The sequence below is a fragment of the Chanodichthys erythropterus genome, chromosome 16 (genome assembly GCF_024489055.1).
Source record: "Chanodichthys erythropterus isolate Z2021 chromosome 16, ASM2448905v1, whole genome shotgun sequence".
Lineage (NCBI taxonomy): Eukaryota > Metazoa > Chordata > Actinopteri > Cypriniformes > Xenocyprididae > Chanodichthys > Chanodichthys erythropterus.
In genome coordinates, this window is record NC_090236.1 from 9,123,691 (window position 1) to 9,147,836 (window position 24,146).

A 24,146-nucleotide genomic window follows, 5' to 3' on the forward strand; every position below is an offset into this window, starting at 1 on the left:
GCCCTATCCTTTCATGTCTGACTCATTATACACACACACACACACACTGTTTTTGTTTGTCTCTCTCCTTCACTCAAATTTTAATTAGGATTCAAATGACTTTGTTAAATGACATGAAAGTCAAATGCTGCCAAGTCATTGTGATTCAAAAAAGATCAGCCCAGGAAAACAAATACACAGAGTTTGAAATCATTTCCGCTGTTTCCACACAGTAATTAATAGGAATAGTCATTTCTATTGTGTTTATGCATATTGACATAACATATGTATACAAACTCTCATTCTCTCTTTCTTTCAGTTTTAATCCTAAAGCTTTTTGGTTATTTCCATATTTTCAGTATGTTCTCAGATCTTTGAACCCTACTGTATTAGTAATATTAATAAAATAACAAAATAATAATAATAAATAATTTTAGATTCTATTAAAATATTTTATTTAGTTTGTTGTTTTGTAATCTATTTTATATTTTATATTATTTTATTTATTTTATTACATCAGACATGGAATCATCATAATACCACAAACTCTCAGATATGTATCATGTTATTCCTACCAAGTTCCTTGGAAAATATAGTGAAAATTAGGGGTGTAACGGATCACAAAATTCACGGTTCGGTTCGATACGATACACTGGTGTCACGGTACGGTTCGGTACGTTTTATCACAACTATGCAGTGTTTTCAGCCACATAACGTTCTTTAACGTTCATTCTTTTAATATTTCAGACATTTATATACGCATAAGCACCATTAAAACAATATATTTAGAGTTTATAAAATGCACACTGATGTCAGACATCAGTGGAAGGAGCAATAACAATCCATTCATATACAATTTGCCGATATTTATTCATATCAGAGACACATAATGGGCCTAAGTAACTACAAAGTTTACTCTATTATTCTTCCAGTTCACCAGCCACTTACTTGCATATATTTCGGGAGAAAATGATGAATTCACCTGCTGTAAATCCGACTGACAGAACTCTGTGAACTGCAGCGCAAACTAAGATGGCGGCGCCTATCTCGCGTTATAGATCAAGATAAAGATCATTTATAAAGGCTTTTAAACGACAAAACACACTCACTTACACATATTTGAGGATCGGAATATCAGATAGTTTATAACATGGTAAGCAAGTTTGTCAATATTTTAAATGAACAAGGAAAAACAAAATAATAGCGATCCATCTGTCATACAGTGTTATTGTTGCTGCGCTCAGCGCTAATGATACACAAGACGCGTCGCTATGGAAACATTAAAGGCAAACGTTCTAAAATAACGGTTGCATTAAAAAAAAAAAAAAAACTCACTCTGGGGGGAGATTAGAATATTTTAAACTCACGCTCGAAACAGATAAAACAAAAACAGCTCCTTATAAAAAAATGAAAATGTTATATAGCTTACAGGGAATCCAAAGTGCACCCAAACACCAGACCTGTTGGTTATTTGGACGATCTTCTATTTCTGGTCTGTTAAACCTTTACAGTCTATGTGTTAAACACATTAGCCATTTTGCAAAGATCCTTCAGCGCGTACTGAGTGAGCGAGCGCCTGCCTGAGTAGCCACATGTAAATCAGACGCTCCAGACGCCCCAGACGCGTTCGGTTTGAACGCAGCATAACATAAACGTATAAGTTGGTGTTTTTTTTTTCTTCGGGGGTGTCATGGGCGTTGCCTGTTACGTCGTTTGGGTTATTGGGCTACCTTGTTGAACGCATAACATTATATTTCACAAACTTTTTTATTTTCCAAATGTAATTAATTAGTCCAACGAACCGTTCGGTACATAATGCGTACCGAACCGAAAGCTTCGTACCGAACGGTTCGATACGAATACGCGTATTGTTGCACCCCTAGTGAAAATACTATAATATAAAAAAATATGGCACTCATTCACTACTATGGCAAAATACAGGTGACGCTCGTTAACACTTGCACCACCGTCCTCACTCCATTCCCACGGCTCTCGGCCCCGCCCTGCTTGCCACAATATATATACAGTAAGTATAAACACAAATAACTTTTCCTATTTCTCTCTGTTTACTTTAGGAGGAGTGTCGTAATTATATTAAGGTGCTGTTGAGCCATGATGGAGGGCTGTTTGTGTGCGGGACGAATGCTTTCAACCCGCTGTGTGCCAATTACACGGTGAGTGTTCCTCAATGCCTGCACACTTCACTGTTTCCCCTGTGTTTACCCTCAGCAAACATGTAGAGCGTGTAAAATGTAATACTACAAACATCTCAAGATCCAGTTCTGTTCATCCTACTATATGTACAGTATAAAAACTAATTCAGGGGACCTTTAGTCATTACTTAAATATATATATTGTTGTGAAAAAGTCTAACCCTCTGAAATGCTGTTAGACTTTTTACTTGTAATTGTTATTTTATTGAGCTTGGATGACACACAAATTATGCCTATTGAGTCGATATACTATCATGACTTAACATTTTCAGTTAATAAAAAATGTATTTAATTTTAAGTTCTGTTAATGTAAAATACAATCTGATGACGTGTAAACGTGTTTCATTGTTTTGAGTTGTATGAACACTTCTTTTAATTTAGACGAACTTAAGTTAAGTGAAACTGGGCTGGGATTTATATTTCCCATCATGCTTTGTCCATGGAACTTGAAAGGGAGAGTAAATGCTAAAATTAAGTGTCATATAATGTTTTTTGCACAAGATTATTGGTAAGGGAGATTTAGCAGTAATTAGTGTTTTGTTATGCTAATTTAGAAGAGTTTCTGTTAATGTGGGTTTTTGGAGATTTACCATCATGGTGACAAGTGGTGCTTGGTAAGTTCATGTTACTTAGAAATGCGTTTTATTGTGTCCAAAAAGCGTCTTCACCTTACTTAAAACATTATGTTGGATCAACTTAAATAGTTGCATTCACGTTGACAATTATTAAGTTCATGTTACTTAGAAATGTGTTTTTATTGTGGCAAAAAAAAAAATTCTTCACCTTACTTAAAACATTATGTTGGATCAACTCAAAATATTGCTTTGAATGTTTAATGTAATTCTCCCAATTGGCTTAAGTTAAAAATTCTAGTGGAAAACGTTAACATATTATGTGAGATTTCAGCTATGAGATTATTCAATAGCAGTCAATCTTAAAGACTCAAATCTTGAACTTTTTTTTGTGTATATTTTAGCACACTAAAAAATGGTGCAGAACCAAATTGCTAGTAAATTTCACAATTAATTACAAAGTAAAATTTAAATTTTTAGAGTATATATAGTGTATATATACAGTATATAAAACCAGTTATTGTTCAAGTATTAAAAGAATAATATTTGTTAATAGGATTGTTGATAAATCAGTACCACACTATAAAACTCAATAAGTTCAGAATAGTCAAAACATTTGAGGAAATGTATTACCTAAAAACATTTAAGTAAACTAACTAATTTTTTTGTGACAAAAGGGCAGGGCCAAGAGCTGTGGAAGCGGAGCAGATGGCTGATGGTGATGTAAACATCACATTCAGATCATGGTTAATGTTAGATATCAAATAACACATGCTATTATAACTATCAAAGAAACTGTTATTATATATTTGCATGTATATAATCAAACAACATACAGTATATGTGGTCTTAACAGTTTTGCAGCCCATCCTCAACCTAACCACAGGCTCTACTCTTCACCATAATGATAACCCTACAATACTAACATAACAAAACCCCCTTAAATCACAACATTAAACACTAACTTATGTCTCCCTATGTTAATCTTGTGCAAAAACACACAAAATAACACTTTATTTCAACATTTATTTATACAGTCTGATGCAAAGCATGCTGGGAATTAAAAATGTGCTGCAACTCAACTCAATCATATTAAGTTCAGCTTACTACAATGAAATTTTGAGTTCACGCAACTTTTTCTATTAATCAAAGTTAACTTTCATTATTATTTGAGTAAATCAAATTTCATTTAATTAATTTCACTGTTCAGTTTTACAGTGATTTACATTTCTCGTGATTCCCATTGCTAGTCAACTTGGTTGCAGTGCATGACTTTACATGTTATTTATATATTCTGCATTGTTTGCAACATGTCACTCACCTACTAAACATTTTTTTTCCTCTTACAGTCCAGTCATTAATATATGCTTTGTGTATTAGTTCCACCGAATCATTAAAAAGAATCAGTTCATTAGAACACATGGATTAACACTGATGAGCGTGAATCAGCATTGATGGAAGTGCAATCGACTCAACGATTAATACTCAATAAATGGATGCACAAAATTACATTGAAGGGTTCAGAGGAGATGAGGTTCTTTTTAAGAGTTGAATTGAAAGTGTTAGTGGTTTTGAGGCTGAATCTGTCAGGAACATGTCTGAATTACATGTCACCCCAAAATCAAATGTTAAAAAATAAGTAATTGTATTTTGCATTAAGAGAATGAAGCATTAATGTATTTTATTTAGAGAAATGATGACTTTGTCAACACTTTACAATAAGGTTTCATTTGTTAACATTATTAGCTATATTAGTTAACATTAACTAACAATGATAAATACTCCTAAAGCATTTATTAAATGTTAATTTCAACATTTACTAATATCTTTTAATATTATTTAATGAACCTCAGCTAATATTGAACTTTTTGAACTATTGAAATATTGAATTGTTTTCATTTTATTTAATCAATGTTAACTATAGGACATTTATTATAAAGTGCTACCAAATGTTCAGTTAGTCATTTGGTAATTAATTAAATTGATTTTTTTTTTTTTTTTTGGGTGAAATTTGATGTGGAAATTTCCTTATTTTCAGGCCACATCTCATATTTTGCAGTTAAATCTGAAATCTTTTTTGGTAACAATTTATAATAAGGTTTCATTAGTTAACATTAGTTAACTAGTTAAAATGAACTAAGAATGAACAATACTTCTACAGCATTTATTAATCTTAGATAATGTTAATTAACTAATGCACTGTGAACTAACATGACAAACAATGAACAGCTGGATTTTTATAACATTAACAAAGATTAATAAATACTGTAACAAATGTATTGCTCATTGTTAGTTCATGTCAGCTTATACATTAACTAAAGTTAACAAATGTACTTTATTGTAAAGTGTTACCTCTTTTTTTACAGTATACCTTGACATGAAAGCCATACTGTTTTATTGTTATAAATAAAATTGAGAAAACCCTTCTGGAGACAGGTTGGTGGGTTTGTTTTAGTTGTGTGATAAATGGACAGACAGTTGTGTTTGAAGGGTCCATCTCTCACACATGCACACGCTCACTCACACTCTCTGCTGTTGCTGGAAGCGTGTAGAAATGATAGCAGCACTTGTGAATGTGTTTGGAGATACTCTATGTGTGGTTTATAACAGCTATCATCCTCTCAGAGAGTGTCATATCCCATCCTCACAAAGAGTATGTGTGTGTTTGTTCAGAGAGACACTCTGGAATTAGTTGGAGAACCCATCAGCGGAATGGCCCGATGTCCATATGATCCCAAACACGCTAACGTGGCTCTGTTTGCAGGTAATGGCACACATTTCTGGCCATGTAATGGTTCTAACCTAACCTCGCATTATTCACATGATGTTCTGATTTTTTTTATCACTCTTTAATCTGTGATGATAATAAGAGCCATACACCCAGTAGATACACAACATAATAATATTTAATAACGCCTCATTTATAGCTGTTTTAATTTGCCTCCATAAATGTATTTAACCATTTTCATAACATCATTATGCTCAAGGACTTTTCAAACACATATATCATCATGGCACAATGTCGATGCTCACTTCTGGTTATTGACCACTGACCTCTGCCCTTTGACCCCAGAGGGCAGTTTGTTCACAGGCACAGTGACTGACTTCCTGGCCATCGATGCTGTCATTTACCGCAGTCTAGGAGAGAGTCCGGCCCTGCGCACGATCAAACATGATTCCAAATGGTTCAGAGGTACTATAATATATATTTCACACACACATATACAGTGGGTACAGAAAGTATTCAGACCCCCTTACATTTTTACTCTTTGTTATATTGCAGCCATTTGCTAAAATCATTTAAGTTCATTTTTTTTCTCATTAATGTACACACAGCACCCCATATTGACAGAAAAACACAGAATTGTTGACATTTTTGCAGATTTATTAAAAAAGAAAAACGGAAATATCACATGGTCCTAAGTATTCAGACCCTTTGCTGTGACACTCATATATTTAACTCCATTTCTTCTGATCATCCTTGAGATGGTTCTACACCTTCATTTGAGTACAGCTGTGTTTGATTATACTGATTGGACTTGATTAGAAAAGCCACACACCTGTCTATATAAGACCTTACAGCTCACAGTGCATGTCAGAGCAAATGAGAATCATGAGGTCAAAGGAACTGCCTGAAGAGCTCAGAGACAGAATTGTGGCAAGGCACAGATCTGGCCAAGGTTACAAAAAAACATTCTGCTGCACTTAAGGTTCCTAAGAGCACAGTGGCCTCCATAATCCTTAAATGGAAGATGTTTGGGACAACCAGAACCCTTCCTAAAGCTGGCCGTCCGGCCAAACTGAGCTATTGAGGGAGAAGAGCCTTGGTGAGAGAGGTAAAGAAGAACCCAAAGATCACTGTGGCTGAGCTCCAGAGATGCAGTCAGGAGATGGGAGAAAGTTGCACTGCAGCCCTCCACCAGTCGGGGCTTTATGGCAGATTGGGCCGACGGAAGCCTCTCCTCAGTGCAAGACACATGAAAGCCCGCCTGAAGGACTACAAGATGGTGAGAAATAAGATTTTCTGGTCTGATGAGACCAAGATTTAACTTTTTGGCCTTAATTCTAAGCGGTATGTGTGGAGAAAACCAGGCACTGCTCATCACCTGTCCAATACAGTCCCAACAGTGAAGCATGGTGGTGAGAGCATCATGCTGTGGGGGTGTTTTTCAGCTGCAGGGACAGGACGACTGGTTGCAATCGAGGGAAAGATGAATGCGGCCACGTTCAGGGATATCCTGGACGAAAACCTTCTCCAGAGTGCTCAGGACCTCAGACTGGGCCGAAGGTTTACCTTCCAACAAGACAATGACCCTAAGCACACAGCTAAAATAACGAAGGAGTGGCTTCACAACAACTCCGTGACTGTTCTTGAATGGCCCAGCCAGAGCCCTGACTTAAACCCAATTGAGCATCTCTGGAGAGACCTAAAAATGGCTGTCCACCAATGTTTACCATCCAACCTGACAGAACTGAAGAGGATCTGCAAGGAGGAATGGCAGAGGATCCCCAAATCCAGGTGTGAAAAACTTGTTGCATCTTTCCCAAAAAGACTCATGGCTGTATTAGATCAAAAGGGTGCTTCTACTAAAAACTGAGCAAAGGGTCTGAATACTTAGGACCATGTGATATTTCAGTTTTTCTTTTTTAATAAATCTGCAAAAATGTCAACAATTCTGTGTTTTTCTGTCAATATGGGGTGCTGTGTATACATCAATGAGAAAAAAAATGAACTTAAATGATTTTAGCAAATGGCTGCAATATAACAAAGAGTGAAAAATTTAAGGGGGTCTGAATACTTTCCGTACCCACTGTGTGTATATATATATATATATATATATGTCTTAGGCATGTCAGTATTTTCACCCCCCCCCCAAAATGCTTTGGTTTCCCCAAAAAAGGTCGGTTTCTTCAAGCGTTTTGGAGACAAGGCCACAGTTCTTCTGGATGTAGTTTGTCTCAGTTTCATCTGTTTCTTCATGTAATCACAGACAGACTCTATTATGGTGAGATCAGATCTCCGTGTGGAGCACCAGCTGTTGTCAGATTTCTTGTGTATTCAAAAATCTCACCGGATTATTACAATTAATGGCAAAATGAATGTTTGGAAATGCGAGCTGATATTTCCTACTGACACACTATAGCAAAAGATATAAATAACTGGCTTAAAACCCTTTTTTGGGGGTGAAAATAGTGACGTGCCTAAGACTTCTGCACAGTACTGAATATATCTAAGAAATATATATATATATATATATATATATATATATAATTTAAATTATATAATAATATATAATTGATTGTCAGATATAAGTGACTGTGTTTTGTCATTTAAACATCTTTATAACGATTATGTTAGTTGATCTATAATGCGCGACGAGTGCCGCCATGTTGGTTTGCATCACAGTTCAGAGAATCAGATCTGTCGGATTTACATATAGTAAATTATTACCAAATCCTCCCAAATTACATAAAAGTAAGTGGCTGGTGAACTGGGAGAAGAATAGAGTAATCTTTATAGTTACCTACACAATGATAATGTATATCTGATATGAATAAAACACATTGTTAAATTATAATAGAAAGGATTATTAATAATGCTTCTTCCATACATCATTGTGTATTTTACAAACTATAAATGTTTTTCAATGTGTATTTAAATGTCTAAAAGCTAAAATAAACATTATTTGAAAACACTGAATAGTTGTGATATGAAAAGCACTGAGCGTGTACATGTCTGGCTCAGCGTTAGCCAAAGCGTGAAAACACTTTTGAATTTAGCAGTTGATCAAATGACGCACTGAATGTTCTAGTCACACTGATGTGATCGTATGCGTCAAAGGGTTAAAATTGATCACGTTTTGGGGGTGGAAGGGGAACATATGGAAAAAATCAGATCTGAGGGGGCAGTGCCCCCTTTTGCCCCCTCGTGGCTCAAGGCCTGGCTTGGCAATACAAACATATTATGATTATTTGTCATCTGTTCAGTTCTTTATTTTTTTCTTTCTCCCTTTTTATCTTATTAAAGGAATGTTCTTAGGCATTTGTGGCATACCACAGAAAGTAATTCTGATTCATCTCTCAAAAAAAAAAAAACAGAAAATATGTTTAAAAATGCTTAATGCACTGAGGGTTTTTTCAGTGCTTTCATCTGCCACAGCAAAGAACACTCCCATTCAAACGTTTTGGAGTCAGTTTTGTTTTAAAAGAAATTTATACTTTTATTCAACCAGAACTCTTTGATCAAAAGTGATAGTAAGGACATGTATCATGTTAGAAAGGAAAAAATCTGTATCAAATAAACGGTGTTCTGAAATTTCTATTAATAATCTGTGATATGTGTAATATGAAATAATATGAAATGTTTCTTACCAAATCAGTATATTAGATTGATTTCATGTGGAGTAATGATCCTGAAAATTCAGTTTAAGTACATTTTAAAATATATTAAAATAGAAAAGTTATTTTCCATAATTGTAATAATATTTCACAATATTACTGTTTAACTGTATTTTGTATTAAATACATTTGATTTAATAATTATGTTCACCAGTCTTCAGTCTTATGTTCATATCTTTATTTGGGGATTTTCTAAAATAATTCAAATAATTTTGAGAAAACATATTTAAATATTTTATTAGATGTTGTTCTAAATTGTCCTTTTGAAGTGGACTCTTTACGTTGCTGGACTTGCATGTACACTGTACTGTAGTTCTAAAAGCTCAGCTCCATTTAAAGTGTTTTGTGGATGTGCAAAACTACATATTTTCAAGATCAACTAGTCAGTGGATTGTTTGATTGACTATTTTAAAGAAGCCCTGTATAATTTGTCTGTTTCATGTCTATTAACTAGACACGCTGTGTTTTACCATTGTGATTAATGGACATTAAATATAGCCTTTCAATAGGATAACTGACAGATAATCAACAAAGAAATAAGTGAAATAACTTTTTATTACAAAAAACTATCCACAAAAACCAGACACTTGTTATGCATGATTGCCCATTCCCATTCTTAGTTACATCACGTCCCACATGTCGCCTTCTTCAAATGGATAAAGAGCGAAAGTAACTGGGTTTAATTGGTCATGACAGCGTTAACACTATTTTTGTGTATTTTAAACATTATTTTTAGTGATACAGCAACAGATTCAAATGAGGGAACTTATTTTCTGTGCTAATGCTCACATAAACTGTCAATAGCTGCACTTAACCTGTATTATTCTTTTGAAGTTGTTTCAGGAAATGTTTACTGTAGTAAAATGGATTCCATCTTCATCGCTCTGCAATCTACACCTGTCAGTCTGAAGTGGGGTTTTGTTTTGTGGGTTTTAAAATAGTTTGAGGAAGCAGTTCACAGCAGCGAATTTTGAGTGTGATTTCACACCAGACACACAGAGAGTGCTAACGAAACCAAATGGGTTTTTTTATTTTGTATTTTTTTTTTTTGTTTTTACCTGAGTTGTTTTTCCACAAATATGTGAGACCTTGTAGCCACAGAAAACTGCACAGAGCTCTCTGAGCCTCGTTCGGATGAGAATAGGGTGGATGTGTGTATAATTTAGAGCTCTCTTTTTGAACTTTGAATGCTGGAGAGCTATGAGATGAATATATCTATAAAAGAATCATTCAGAGAGTAAGACCGACATCCCGGTTTGAGCCACAAAGACCTGCGTCTGCTTTATGAAGCACATTCTGCTCAAGGAGAGAGAGAGGAGAGGCCAAGACCTCTGAATGTCCTCTCTTCGCTCTCTTTGCTTTATTTAAGAGGACATGCATGTTTTATGAGGACGATCTCTGCCTCATTCACTCATGTTTGTGCCATGCTCTCGCTGTATATCTCTTCCTCTCCCTGCCTCCCTCTGGGACTGTGCATATGTTGTTTGTTCAGATGAAATGTCTTTATAATGACTGATGAGTGTTTACTTATTTGAGCTTCAATTTCTCCATAGGACGCCTTCAGAAAATTAAAGTCTGCGTTTGTGTGTGTTTTGCAGAGCCTTATTTTGTGAGTGCCGTGGAATGGGGGCCTCATATCTACTTCTTCTTCAGGGAGATGGCCATGGAGTTCAACTACCTGGAGAAGGTAAGAAAGAAATATTCAGGTGGACATTTACACTGCCATTCAAAAGTTTTTTTTAATGATTTTGAAAGAAGTTAGCTTTTATTTGATCATAATCAGAATATTATTACAATTTCAAATATATGTTTTCTATTTGAATATTTGTTAAAGTGTAATTTATTCCTGTGATGCAAAGCTGAATTTTCAGCATCATTACTCCAGTCTTCAGTGTCACATGATCCTTCAGAAATCATTCTAATATGCTGATTTGCTGCTCAAGAAACATTTCTTGTTATTATCAATGTTGAAAACAGTTGTGCTGCTTAATATTCTTGAGGAAAGCATGATTTTTTCAGGATTCTTTGATGAATAAAAAGTTCAAAACAACAGCATTTATTTGAAATAGAAATCTTTTGTAACATCGTAAATAGGTTTGTCAAATGTATCGGTACCAGTCGGTACTAAAACGGTAGTATGTTTGTGCAGTACCAGTAGTACAAATATTCAGTACGCTCTCGTTCGTGTTTGTTTGAGCGTCAATGGTTTCTATTTACAGTGTGTTTTTACAAGTGTTGATCATTGTAGCCGATCACAGTCGTATCTGTTGAGTGCATGAACACAGTGGCCAATCAGAGGTGCTAGTCAGTATGTTAGTCAGAATCTGCCTGAACACTGATTAAAACACACAAGGTTTTGTTTTGTTCAATGCAAATCCTTTCATTATAACCAACAAAGTGTAAACAGATAAGAGATTCATGTACAATTAAAGGTGCAATATGTAAGAATTTTGCAGTAAAATATCCAAAAAGCACTAGGCCAGTGTTATATATTTTGTTCACTTGAGTACTAACACTATATCCCAAATGTTTCCAACAATTTGTAAATCATGAGAAAATTGCAATTTTAACCAAAGCTCCGGGACGTGTGAGGAGTCGCCTGTCAATTGCGTCATATTCGCATTACCCTCGGTTTCCGTTTTTATTTTGTAGAAACCATGGAAAATCCAAAGACGCTTTAATATTTACATGTTTTAATAGACAAGAGAACAACTGTTTTGATATATTTATAGACAGAAAACTAATTAATGTTATATAGCTCAACACGTTTAGTCTTATTGTTTAAATCTAGTTTTCTTGATTTTTTGCGAGTACCATGCCTCAGTGAAAAACACTATTTTGTGAAGTAGCTAACATTAGCATAATCAGATGCAGCTTTATTTTTTTGTAAAAGTAACACAGAATTTTCTCCATCATACAATACGTTTTAAAATTAATTGCATGCCATTTATCAACACAAGCCATAGAGTAACATTATAACATCATTTTCAACACACTCAAATGTATCTAATATGATAAACAGAGCTGCGTTAACTTGGTGTCATCAAGCTACGCCTTTGTTTTGAATAGGCCTCTAGCGACCTCTAGCGGACAGACAATATTACATATTGCACCTTTAAAGGAACACTCCACTTTTTTGGAAATAGGCTCATTTTCCAGCTCCCTAGAGTTAAACAGTTGAGTTTTACCGTTTTCGAATCCATTCAGCCGATCTCCGGTTCTGGCGGTACCACTTTTAGCATAGCTTAGCATAGTTCATTGAATCTGATTAGACCGTTAGCATCGCGCTTAAAAATGACCAAAGAGTTTTGATATTTTTCCTATTTAAAACTTGACTCTTCTGTAGTTACATTGTGTACTAAGACCGACAGAAAATGGAAAGTTGCGATTTTCTAGGCTGATATGGCTAGGAACTATACTCTCATTCAGGCGTAATAATCAAGGAAAAATATCAAAACTCTTTGGTCATTTTTAAGCGCGATGCTAACGGTCTAATCAGATTCAATGAACTATGCTAAGCTATGCTAAAAGTGGTACCGCCAGAACCGGAGATCGGCTGAATGGATTCGAAAGCGGTAAAACTCAACTGTTTAACTCGAGGGGAGTTGGAAAATGAGCCTATTTTCAAAAAAAGTGGAGTGTTCCTTTAAAGTGATAGTTCACCCAAAAATGAAAATTTGATGTTTATCTGCTTACCTCCAGCGCATCCAAGATGTAGGTGACTTTGTTTCTTCAGTAGAACACAAATGATGATTTTTAACTCCAACCGTTGCCGTCTGTCAGTCTTATAATGTGAGTCAATGGGAACTTCTTTTATAAGAGTAAATAAAACTTGCTTAGACAAATCCAAATTAAACCCTGCAGCTCGTGACGACACATTGATGTCCTAAGACACGAAACAATTGGTTTGTGTGAGAAACCGAACAGTATTTATATCACTTTTTACATCTAAAGCACCACTATGTCCAACTGCGTTCAGCACTCGTTTAGTGAGGTCTGATCGCGCTCTGACAACGGCAGTGATGTCTTGTGCTTATACTTCAATGAGTGCTAGAAATCACTTCCGTTGTCAGAGCAAAAGTATTAATTTCTTTGAAAAAGAAAGTCTTACTGACCTAAACTTTTGAATGGCAGTGTACACATCAACGACACCTACTCAGTGTTCGGCAGTTTGACCAGCCCGTTACTGTTAATGAATAAGGTGTAGGATATATACTATTACTCCTAAACACCAGTAGATCCAATTATAAGAGTAGATAAGAATTTTTGAAAGTATGTCAGACCAACCATCACCATTTGAGTGGCACATTTTAGCACAAATGTCTCACACTTTAATGCAGAGAGTGTGTATACATGAAAGCACCTACAGTAGCTGCGTTTACATGGACCCTAATAATCCGTTTGTAATCGAACTAGTAGCACAGTAACCACATCAATCGGAATGATTTGTCCAAATTCCAATTGAAATGTAATTCGGATTGTATGAGGTGGTTTAAACCTTTTCTAATCCATTCGACATGTAATACTTGATCGGATTGAAAACTGAAACTGGAAAGTTCTGCGCATATGCGATGACGTAGAAATGGCTTAATGATGTATGTCACATGGGTCATACTGTTGTTGTTGAATATAGTGTCATAAATGACTTTCGTGTCATTCTAAAATTCTCCTATTCATTGTCTGTGAAGTGATGCAGGACAAATGTCCCAGCAGTTTTTACTGCTTGATAAATATAAGCAGCACGGCACAAAGTGTCATGTGCTTGTCTTCTCTTAATTAGGACCCGAAATAAAAAAACAAAGAAGCAGTGGTAGGATGATGGTTAGTATGCAACAACAGCGGGAAACTATATTAATGCAGTGTGTGCATGTCAAAAGATCAATTACATTTGACGCTTGTGACAAACACACACAGCAACCCAATTAAGGAACTTGATAGTGCCCCACACCGTACTCAGAGGTCAGCCAATCATAACAGAGGTCATTTACATATTAAAGGTATAGTATAGTAAAGGTCCAGTTGCAAAGGCATTTTTTAATTTAAGTGTCAGAGAGAGGTTAGAAAATGGCTAAGTAAAACTAAATTATGACTGCTTTTGGCACAAGAAGCCTTTACTGACATTAGAAGTCAAATTCTGCGAAGAGAAAAAAATAAAGAATATGGCCCCTTTAAGTTTTTTACACTGTTGTCAAAAGACTGAATTCTCACAATTGAAGTGTTAGGTTGAAAAGCAGTTCTCCAGTGAATAGTCACTTAGATTCTGGTACTAAAAAGAGTTTGTGTGCAATAAAAAGGATCTGTTTTCTTTTTGAATGTGTTTGTGTGTGCGTCAGGTGATGGTGTCTCGCGTGGCACGTGTGTGTAAAGGTGATTTGGGCGGCTCTCAGCGTGTGTTAGAGCGCCAGTGGACGTCGTTTCTGAAAGCACGTCTGAACTGCTCAATCCCTGGAGACTCGCACTTCTACTTCAACCTGCTGCAGTCCACCAGCCCCATCATACGCATGCAGGGCAGAGACGTCATCCTGGGGGTCTTTTCAACACCCTCGAACAGGTACACACACTCATACAGGATGAATACTAAAGAGCATGGTGTGATCATTTGCAGTATAGTGGAACGATCTGTGTGTGTGAATGATGAATGCAGATGAGACAGTAATGCGATTCAATAGCCCTGATGCAAATAAGGACAAAAACCTTTGAGAAGGTTATTTCCTCAGATCATATTGGCACCATTTATTGTCTTATCAGTTTCCGTTCCAAGATGTGTCCGGTTACTACTTTTTTTTTTTGAAGCACTGTAAAGGTGAATTTCTCAAGTACATGTCTGGGCCATAATGCATGTACGTATGTATATATATGAAAATATATATAAATATATTTTTGTTTATTTTTTATTAATTTATTTATCTTTTTAATTATTTTTTTTTATTATTATTTGTTTATGTATTTATTATTTATGTATTTTTATTTATTTATTTATTATTTGTTTGCTTGTTTATTTTATTATTTTATTTTATTTGACATGACAATTAAGCACAAAAACTTTTCAGTAATTATACGGTTGTGAGAATGAGATTATTTTCATTATGGTAATGAGAATGAATGTTCTTTTTCTTTAAGCAAAATATTATTTCTTTTGGTGGTGAAAAATGATCTGGACATGTTTTTGTGACTTTCGCTGCTTAAATGTGTAAAGATTACGAAACATAACTAAATTGAAGGGAAATGGAAAACGGTTCTACACACGCACGTACGCTCGTTCCTCTGTGATTTAGCTTCTTATTAGTCTGTTTTGAACCCGAGCAGCACGAATGAATCCAATTTCAAGGCAATTTGGATTTTGTTCTTTTGATAGTCTGCCTAAAAGGGCTTTTTTTCCTCCAGAAGAAAGACAAAGCGAAGAGTCATGAGAGTTTGATTGTCTCAAGAGAAAGACTGTTTAAAATTCAGTTATCAGGGATGTTAAGAAATGCCATAAACACATTTTAACAATGGGCAAAACACTGATCCGCTTTCCACAGGGTTGTAAATGGCCAGCTTACATTGTGCTGTAGATTACAGTAGCAGTTGTGACATCTGTCAAAATGTGCAAAGAAAGCGAGAGTCAAAGAAAGTGACGGAGTGCTACAAACAACCTTTATGTGTGTCTGTATAAATCTAGAGAAATGTGAACTTTCTCCCTTTCATAAGTAATACATGGAAGCTTGTTTCTGCCACAATATAGAAAAATACAAAAAGGTGATTGAGACTTTTTATCTCACAATTCTGACATTTTGTCCCTGGATTGCGAGATTTAAACTCACAATTGTGCGATATACACTTGCAATTGCCTCTTATAAAGTCAGAATTGAGTGATATAAACTCAAAATTGTGAGATATAAACTCACATTTGCATCTTATAAAATCAGAATTGCTTGATATAAACTCGCATTTGCCGTAAAAAGTCAGAATTGCGAGATATAAACTCAAAATTGTGAGACATAAACTCACAATTGCGTTATAAAGTCAGAATTGCGAGACAAACTCAGAATTTCGTTATAAAGTCAATTGTGAGATATAAACACGCAATTGCGTTATAAACTCAGAATTGCTTGATATAAACTCGCATTCGCGTTATAAACTCAAAATTGCTTGATATAAACTCGCAAATGTGTTATAAAGTCAGAATAGTGAGATATAAACACAAAATTGTGATATAAACACAACAGCGTCTGATAAAATCAGAATTGCTTGATATAAACTAGCAATTGTGTTATAAAGTCAGAATTGTGAGATATAAACTCGCAGTTGCATCTCATAAAATCAGAATTGCTTAATATAAACTCGCAATTGCGTTAAAAAATCAGAATTGCTTGATATAAACTCACAATTGTTTTATAAAGTTGGAATTGTGACAAACTCGCAATTGCATTATAAAGTCAGAATTGCTAGATATAAACATGCAATTGCGTTATAAAGTCAGAATTGTGAGATATAAACTCGCAGTTGCATCTCATAAAATCAGAATTGCTTGATATAAACTCGCAATTGCATTATAAAATCAGAATTGTGAGATATAAACTCGCAATTGTGTTATAAAGTTGGAATTGCTAGATATAAACATGCAATTGCGTTATAAAGTCAGAATTGTGAGATATAAACTCACAATTGCATCTTAAAAAATCAGAATTGCCTGATATAAACTCGCATTTGCCGTAAAAAGTCAGAATTGCAAGATATAAACTCAAAATTGTGAGATATAAACTCACAATTGCGTTATAAAGTCAGAATTGTGAGACATAAACTCAAAATTGCATCTTAAAAAATCAGAATTGCCTGATATAAACTCGCATTTGCCGTAAAAAGTCAGAATTGCAAGATATAAACTCAAAATTGTGAGATATAAACTCACAATTGCGTTATAAAGTCAGAATTGTGAGATATAAACTCACAATTGCATCTTAAAAAATCAGAATTGCCTGATATAAACTCGCATTTGCCGTAAAAAGTCAGACTTGCAAGATATAAACTCAAAATTGTGAGATATAAACTCACAATTGCGTTATAAAGTCAGAATTGTGAGACATAAACTCAAAATTGCGTTCTAAAGTCAATTGCGAGATATAAACACGCAATTGTGTTATAAACTCAGAATTGCTTGATATAAACTCGCATTCGCTTTATAAACTCAAAATTGCTTCATATAAACTTGCAAATGTGTTATAAAGTCAGAATAGTGAGATATAAACACAAAATTGTGATATAAACTCACAATTGCATCTTATAAAATCAGAATTGCATGATTTAAACTCGCAATTGCGTTATAAAGTCAGAATTGTGAGATGTAAACATGTAATTGCGTTATAAAGTTGGAATTGCGACATATAAACTCGCAATTGCATTAAAGTCAGAATTGCAAGATATAAACATGCAATTGCATTATAAAGTCAGAATTGTGAGATATAAACTTGCAGTTGCATCTCATAAAATCAGAATTGTGAGATATAAACTCACATTTGTTTTATAAAGTCAGAATTGCGTGATATAAACTCACAGTTGCTTGATATAAACTCACAATTGTATTATAAAGTCAGAATTGCTTGATATAAACTCGCAATTGTGTTATAAAGTCAGAATTGCGTGATATAAACTCGCAATTGCATTATAAAGTTACATTATAACATACAATTTTGAGTTTATATCTCACAATTCTGAGAAAAAGTCAGAATTGTAAGAAAAAAGTCAGAATTGCGTGATATAAACTTGCAATTGCGAGAAAAAAAGTCAGAATTGTGAGATAAAAAGTCACAATTACCTTTTTATTTATTTCATGGTGGAAAAAAGCTTCCATAGTAATATGAGTGCACTGTCTTTCTATGTATAAAGTCTTTGTTTGAACTCATTTGCTGACAGGCAGGTTAATGCCCGCTGTCAGTTGTTTTACGTGGCCAGAATCTTTCTTCTGATTCTTTATGATAATTATCTCACAAAGAACCATGGTATTATCATCTGATGCCATCAGTAAAGTACCGCCACAGGCTGATTTGCACGAGAGGTGAGATGACTGGAGGTCTGTACACTGACATTTTATATCTCTGTGGAAACTAAAAGCCCTCCGAGCAAACAGTGGCATAAGAATTCAAAAATCTAAAACGAGTGAATAAGAACTCCACGTGTGATTGACACGTACATTAGATGTAAAATGTCTCTTTGTCATATCACAGAGCAGTTGTTTCACACTGGAAATACCTCATAAGAAATGATCTCTGGAACAAACAAAACAAAGATTTGACGTTGAATTCCACATTGACTTGAACACACTGCTTTGTCACAGCATGCCTCCTGAAACACAAGGATTTTTTTGGTCACATGCTTGAAATAACTCCCAATAGAGAATTGACATTTACATACTATAGACACAGAATAAAGGGGTAGAGAGAGATAAAGAGATGGCAGAAGATACTTTACAACAACCAGCCGATAATCTGAGCTTGTTATGAAAGGGAATGAATCGGTCTGTTCTGTGCTGAGCTAAATGGATAAACAGTCAAGTACATAATAAAACCAGCTCAAATGTTGTTCTATCAGCTCTTTGTGTCGGTCCCGAGAGCTCATAACACACTGTAAGAGCTCTCGCTAGTCTTCCAGGCTCCACGGGTAAGTGTGCGTTCAGTATGATATACTGCAGTCCATCAGGCAGATGATGAGGGCTGTTTTCAGTAGATTACCTCTCATTGTGTTCGTATGATTAGAATAAAAATGAGCTTCATCATCAGCTTCCAGTCCATGTTTTTGGTGTTATGTCTGATCTGCTACATGTGGTCATTTTTTTCACTATAGGAAAGAGCAAATTCCAGGACATCTGTTGAGAAAGGAAAGGGGTCTAGATGAATGAGAAGTTGGATGTTTTATTTCAGAAAATGTCATGAAATTAAATGTTTTCATGCTTTAGTGACATTTTCTGAAATATACAATTATTTATGTGTGTATTGTGACTGCTATTGTTTGATTATCTCCTTGAGAATAAAGAATAACTCAATAAGGTGTTTTTACAGTATTTTTACCTCAGGTAATCTCCCTTAATCATGGTACAAATCACTGTAACACACAGCATTGATGGGCTTACTGCCTTTTTAAATAATAATAAAAATAATAATAATTATTATTATTGTTATTGTTTCTGTTATTCTTACTATTATTATTATTATTATTATTATTGAACTGTAACAATTATTATTATTAATAGATACATTATTAATATTTTAATAACTATATTATTTGTTATAATAATAATTATTATTATTATTAATGCTGATGATTATTAATTCTTGTTCTTACTATTATTATTGTTATTATTATTATTGAACATGAATTCTATTATGTATTAATATTTTAGTAACTATATTAAAATGTTTTTTGTTTATTATTATTATTATTATTATTAATATAATTGTTATTATTATTGAACAGTAAAAGCGTTTTTTAATAATATTTTATGTTACCTGGTTTTATTATTATTATTATTATTATTATTGAACAGTAACTCAATTATGTATTAATATTTTAATAACTGTATTAATGTTTTTGTTATTATTATTATTATTATTATTATGGAACATAACTGAACTAACTGATTTCTATAGTAATATTTAACTGTCAACAGCCTACAATTAAGGTAATAAACTATATTATCTGGTGCAAGAATTGTTTAATCTGATTATTATTATTATTATTATTATTATGGAACAGTTACTGATTACTATATTAATATTTAACCATCAACAGTAGTTAGGATAATAAACTATATTATCTGGTGCAAGAATCTGATTTTTATTATTAGTAGTATTAAAATTATTACTGAATAATATAATTTCTTTACTAATATCATGTCACTTGGTATTATTGTTGATTTTGTTGTTGTTGTTTTTATTTTTATGGAACATTAAATGATTAACTAATATTTATACTTTTATGTTACTTGGTAAACATCAGTTAGGATTATAAACTATTTTTGCTGCAATAATTGTTTATTCTTATTCTTCTTATTATTACTAATTCAAATTGTATTATTGTTATGATAATAATATAAATAATAATCACAATGCAAAAATACAATTGTACAAAAATGAAATGTTTTAATAAAATGCCACAATTCTAATTGTATTTTTTTAATACTTTAAATGAAATCTGTATTTTTCGCAGTAATTTTGTATCATGTGAAAGGAGAGCTAATGTGTTCTCACTCTAGAGTTATGGCTGAGCTTCTATGCCAAAGTACAAACAGCATGAAGCCCCTCCTGCTTTCTGCTGTGTCCATTTTTCTCATTTAGTCCCCATTTCTCAGACCCCCGTCGTGTCCTGACTCAAATGGACACGAGAGGCTTTGCTGCAGAGCTTTGTGTGATGAGGTGATCTTGGCCCGTTCACCTCAAGCCCAGTGGGCTGGTCAGTTACACAGGCACAGCGCCAGAAAGCCTTTAAAGTAGTGGACGATAGGTGACCAGGGCCGATTGCCAGAGAGAACAGGGTGAAAGTAGAGCTCGTTTGTCTAGCTTGAGGTTTACAAGGCTGTAGATCACTACATCTGACAGCTCATTGGCTGGATTAGAGTTGGAGGCCATAAACTTCTAACAGCTTATTGGCTTAAAGAGGTGTTCTCAAAATGGCTCCCATTTGGACCACGTCTGCCTGTCTCGCTTTTTGCAACGGCAATAGCCGACAACGCATTTTTATACAAAAAAAGGGGTTTTAAAGGGTTAGTTCACCCAAAAAATGAAAATTCTGTCATTAATTACTCACCCTCATGTCCTTCTACAACCGTAAGACCTTTGTTCATCTTCGGAACACAAATTAAGATATTTTTCATAAAATCCAATGGCTCAGTGAGGCCTTCAATGCCAGCGAGACCCATTTTAACACTTTCAGATGCCCAGAAAGCTACTAAAAACATATTTAAAACAGTTCATGTGACTACAGTGGTTCAACCTTAATGTTATGAAGTGGCGAGAATACATTTTGTGTGCCAAAAAAAAAACTAAATAACGACTTTATTCAACAATATCTAGTGATGGGCGATTTCATGAAGCTTTGAAGTTTTACAAATCTTTTATTTCAGATCAGTGGTTCGGAGCGCATATCAAACTGCCAAAGTCACGCCCCCCAGTGGTGAACCATTTAAATTTTTCAAAACACTTAAGACATTACTGAAATCACGTGACTTTGGCAGTTTATTTTGGGTTTTTTTGGCGCACAAAAAGTATTCTTGTCACTTCATAACATTAATGTTGAATCACTGTAGTCACATGAACTGTTTTAAACACATCTTTAATAGCTTTCTGGGCATTGAAAGTGTAAATTGTCTTGCTGGCATTGGAGGTCTCACTGAGCCATCGGATTTTATCAAAAATATCTTGAACGAAGGTCTTACAGGTTTGGAACGACATGAGGGTGAGTAATTAATGACAGAATTTTCATTTTTGGGTGAACTAAACCTTTAATGTTTTTGAAAGAAGCCTCTTATGCTCACCAAGGATGCATTTATTTGATGAAAAACACAGTAAAAACTGTATTGTGAAATAATATTACAATTTAAAGTATTGCTGTCAATCGATTAAAAAAATTAACTAATTAATCACATTTTTCCTTAGTCACGATTGATCACTCCTAAGATTAAAGTTTTTAACACATTTTTATATTGTAGTAATTTCATGTTTAATCTCCAAATTAATGACATGTTAAATATTTGATCTGACAGGAAATATCCAAAATCAAAGGATTTATCAAACACTTCACTGACTAATTTAGATTAAAATATGGATTAATTTTTATTAAAGCTTCAAAAGTAGTTCAGTCAAGACTAGTGAGTGATATTCTTTTTTTTGTTGTTGTTCTTTGATTAACATTAATGGTAGACTGTAGCAGGTTTATTAGGCTGCTGTCACTTTAAGACCTGTCACACATGACGCAGATCTTAACTCTTCATGTTCATTTAAGACTTTATTTAACTGTGCTTATGAGGATACCTGACAAAATGGGCATTTCGGCATAATTTTGTGTTTTTGTCCGTTCAAGCGCGAAAGAGAATTAAATGCGGCTGGTGTCATGAGAAATCAAGTACCCCCCCCAGGAATCGGGTCTCCTTTAGGACCCAGGCGGTAATGCCTGATCAAAAGTTGTTATTGTGATATCTTGACTAAATATAACCTATGAAATAGTTCAATATAACTATGTGAGTTTAATGTTGTACCGGCTATGTCATGGTTGTCCAAGATGAATTTCCCAGCAATGGGACAATAAAGGATATTCAGTTCAATATAATTAATCAAGATATCATGATAACAACTCACACGATCCTTCAGAAATCATTCTAATATGCTGATTTGCTGCTCAAGAAACATTTTGTATTCAAAATATCTTAATATTTACTTTAATTTTGTGTTCTGCAGAAGAAGGAAAGTCCAACAGGTTTGGAACGACATGATGACAGAATTTTTATTTTTGGGTGAACTATACTTTGAAATATGAGCAATAAGAATAATGATGTTTGCCTTGGCAAACACTACTAAAAAGTCACAATGTGTCAGAACATTGTGTTATTCTTTAAATCACCTTGAGTTTTACAGTCACCTGCTGAGATAAAATGAGGGAGCTGTCAGTGCACTAATGGCAGTGCAGTGCACATCATTGTTTGTCCCTTTATTCCATTAAATAGTTGAGATAATTATAAGGTTGTGCTACTCAGGGAAGAGCAGGAGAGGTGGGAAGGGAGATGGAGATGAAGATGCCATCCAGTGACATCTCTGTTAATTTGGTGTAATCTTTGGCACAGATGTCCTCCATAAGGGTGGCAGGCGGAGGGGCTCAGGCCCATCTCCAAATCAGTCCATTAACACCATGCTCACTGCGCCATTTCTGTCCATCAATCTCTGTGCATTTTCCAAATTTTCCAAATGAGACCCTTCATTCCCAAAGCCCTTCAATTACCAGTAGCCCATATTTAACAGATCAGACCCCGTATTTTCCGTGTATCTATTAGTGGGGAATATTAGAGTGGAATTGAATGAGCAGACCTCATCATATCCGAATGCGATGATTGCTCTGCAACTGTCTTATCTACTTCGTTTTTATTTAGTCACTGTGTGGAAGGTGGAAGGACACTGTTCTGTCATTTGCACTCTCATTGTGATGAGGATAATGTAGCTATTGTGTCAAACTCAAGCTTGTATCAAAATTATATTCCCTACATGATTCTATTGGTTTTCTTTTCGGCGTCTGATTAGAAAATACAGCTTGTTAATCTATATAATTATAAGCTCTAAACCCAGTGAGCTGCCATTGTCCGCTCAAATATGAACATTCTGTGAACATTTGTGTCATTCCTGTATGACTTTCTTTTTTTCTGTGGAACACAAAAGAATTTATTTTCAAGGATGTTGAAAATAAACCCATTTAACCCATTTTTATCTATCTATCTATCTATCTATCTATCTATCTATCTATCTATCTATCTATCTATCTATCTATCTATCTATCTATCTATCTGCATGTCTGTATATCTATCTTTCTGTCTGTCTGTCATCTATCTATCGATCTATCTATCTATCTGCATGTCTGTATATCTATCTATCTATCTATCTATCTATCTATCTGCATGTCTGTATATCTATCTATCTATCGTTCTGTCTGTCTATCTGCTGGCTGTCTGTCTGTCTGTCATCTATCTATCTATCTATCTATCTATCTATCTATCTATCTATCTATCTATCTATCTATCTATCTATCTATCTATCTATCTATCTATCTATCTGCTGTTTGCCTATCTGTCTGTCTATCTTTTTGCATGTCTGTCTGTCTGTATATCTATCTTTCTGTCTATCTGCTGTCTGTCTGTCTATCTATCTATCTATCTATCTATCTATCTATCTATCTATCTATCTATCTATCTATCTATCTATCTATCTATCTATCTATCTATCTATCTGTCTGTCTGTCTGTCTGTCTGTCT

The 24,146-nt window shown here is 34.4% G+C and overlaps 1 protein-coding gene across 1 annotated transcript in view; it reads left to right on the plus strand.

The window, feature by feature from the left end:
• sema6ba (sema domain, transmembrane domain (TM), and cytoplasmic domain, (semaphorin) 6Ba) overlaps positions 1–24,146 on the plus strand; it is a 171,799-nt gene that overhangs the window by 118,513 nt on the left and 29,140 nt on the right. The window contains exons 6-10 of the mRNA XM_067362500.1: positions 2,055–2,153; positions 5,438–5,528; positions 5,838–5,957; positions 10,762–10,850; positions 14,497–14,714. Of these exons, the coding sequence (XP_067218601.1) occupies positions 2,055–2,153; positions 5,438–5,528; positions 5,838–5,957; positions 10,762–10,850; positions 14,497–14,714 (617 nt within the window). The remainder of the gene's footprint in view (positions 1–2,054; positions 2,154–5,437; positions 5,529–5,837; positions 5,958–10,761; positions 10,851–14,496; positions 14,715–24,146) is intronic.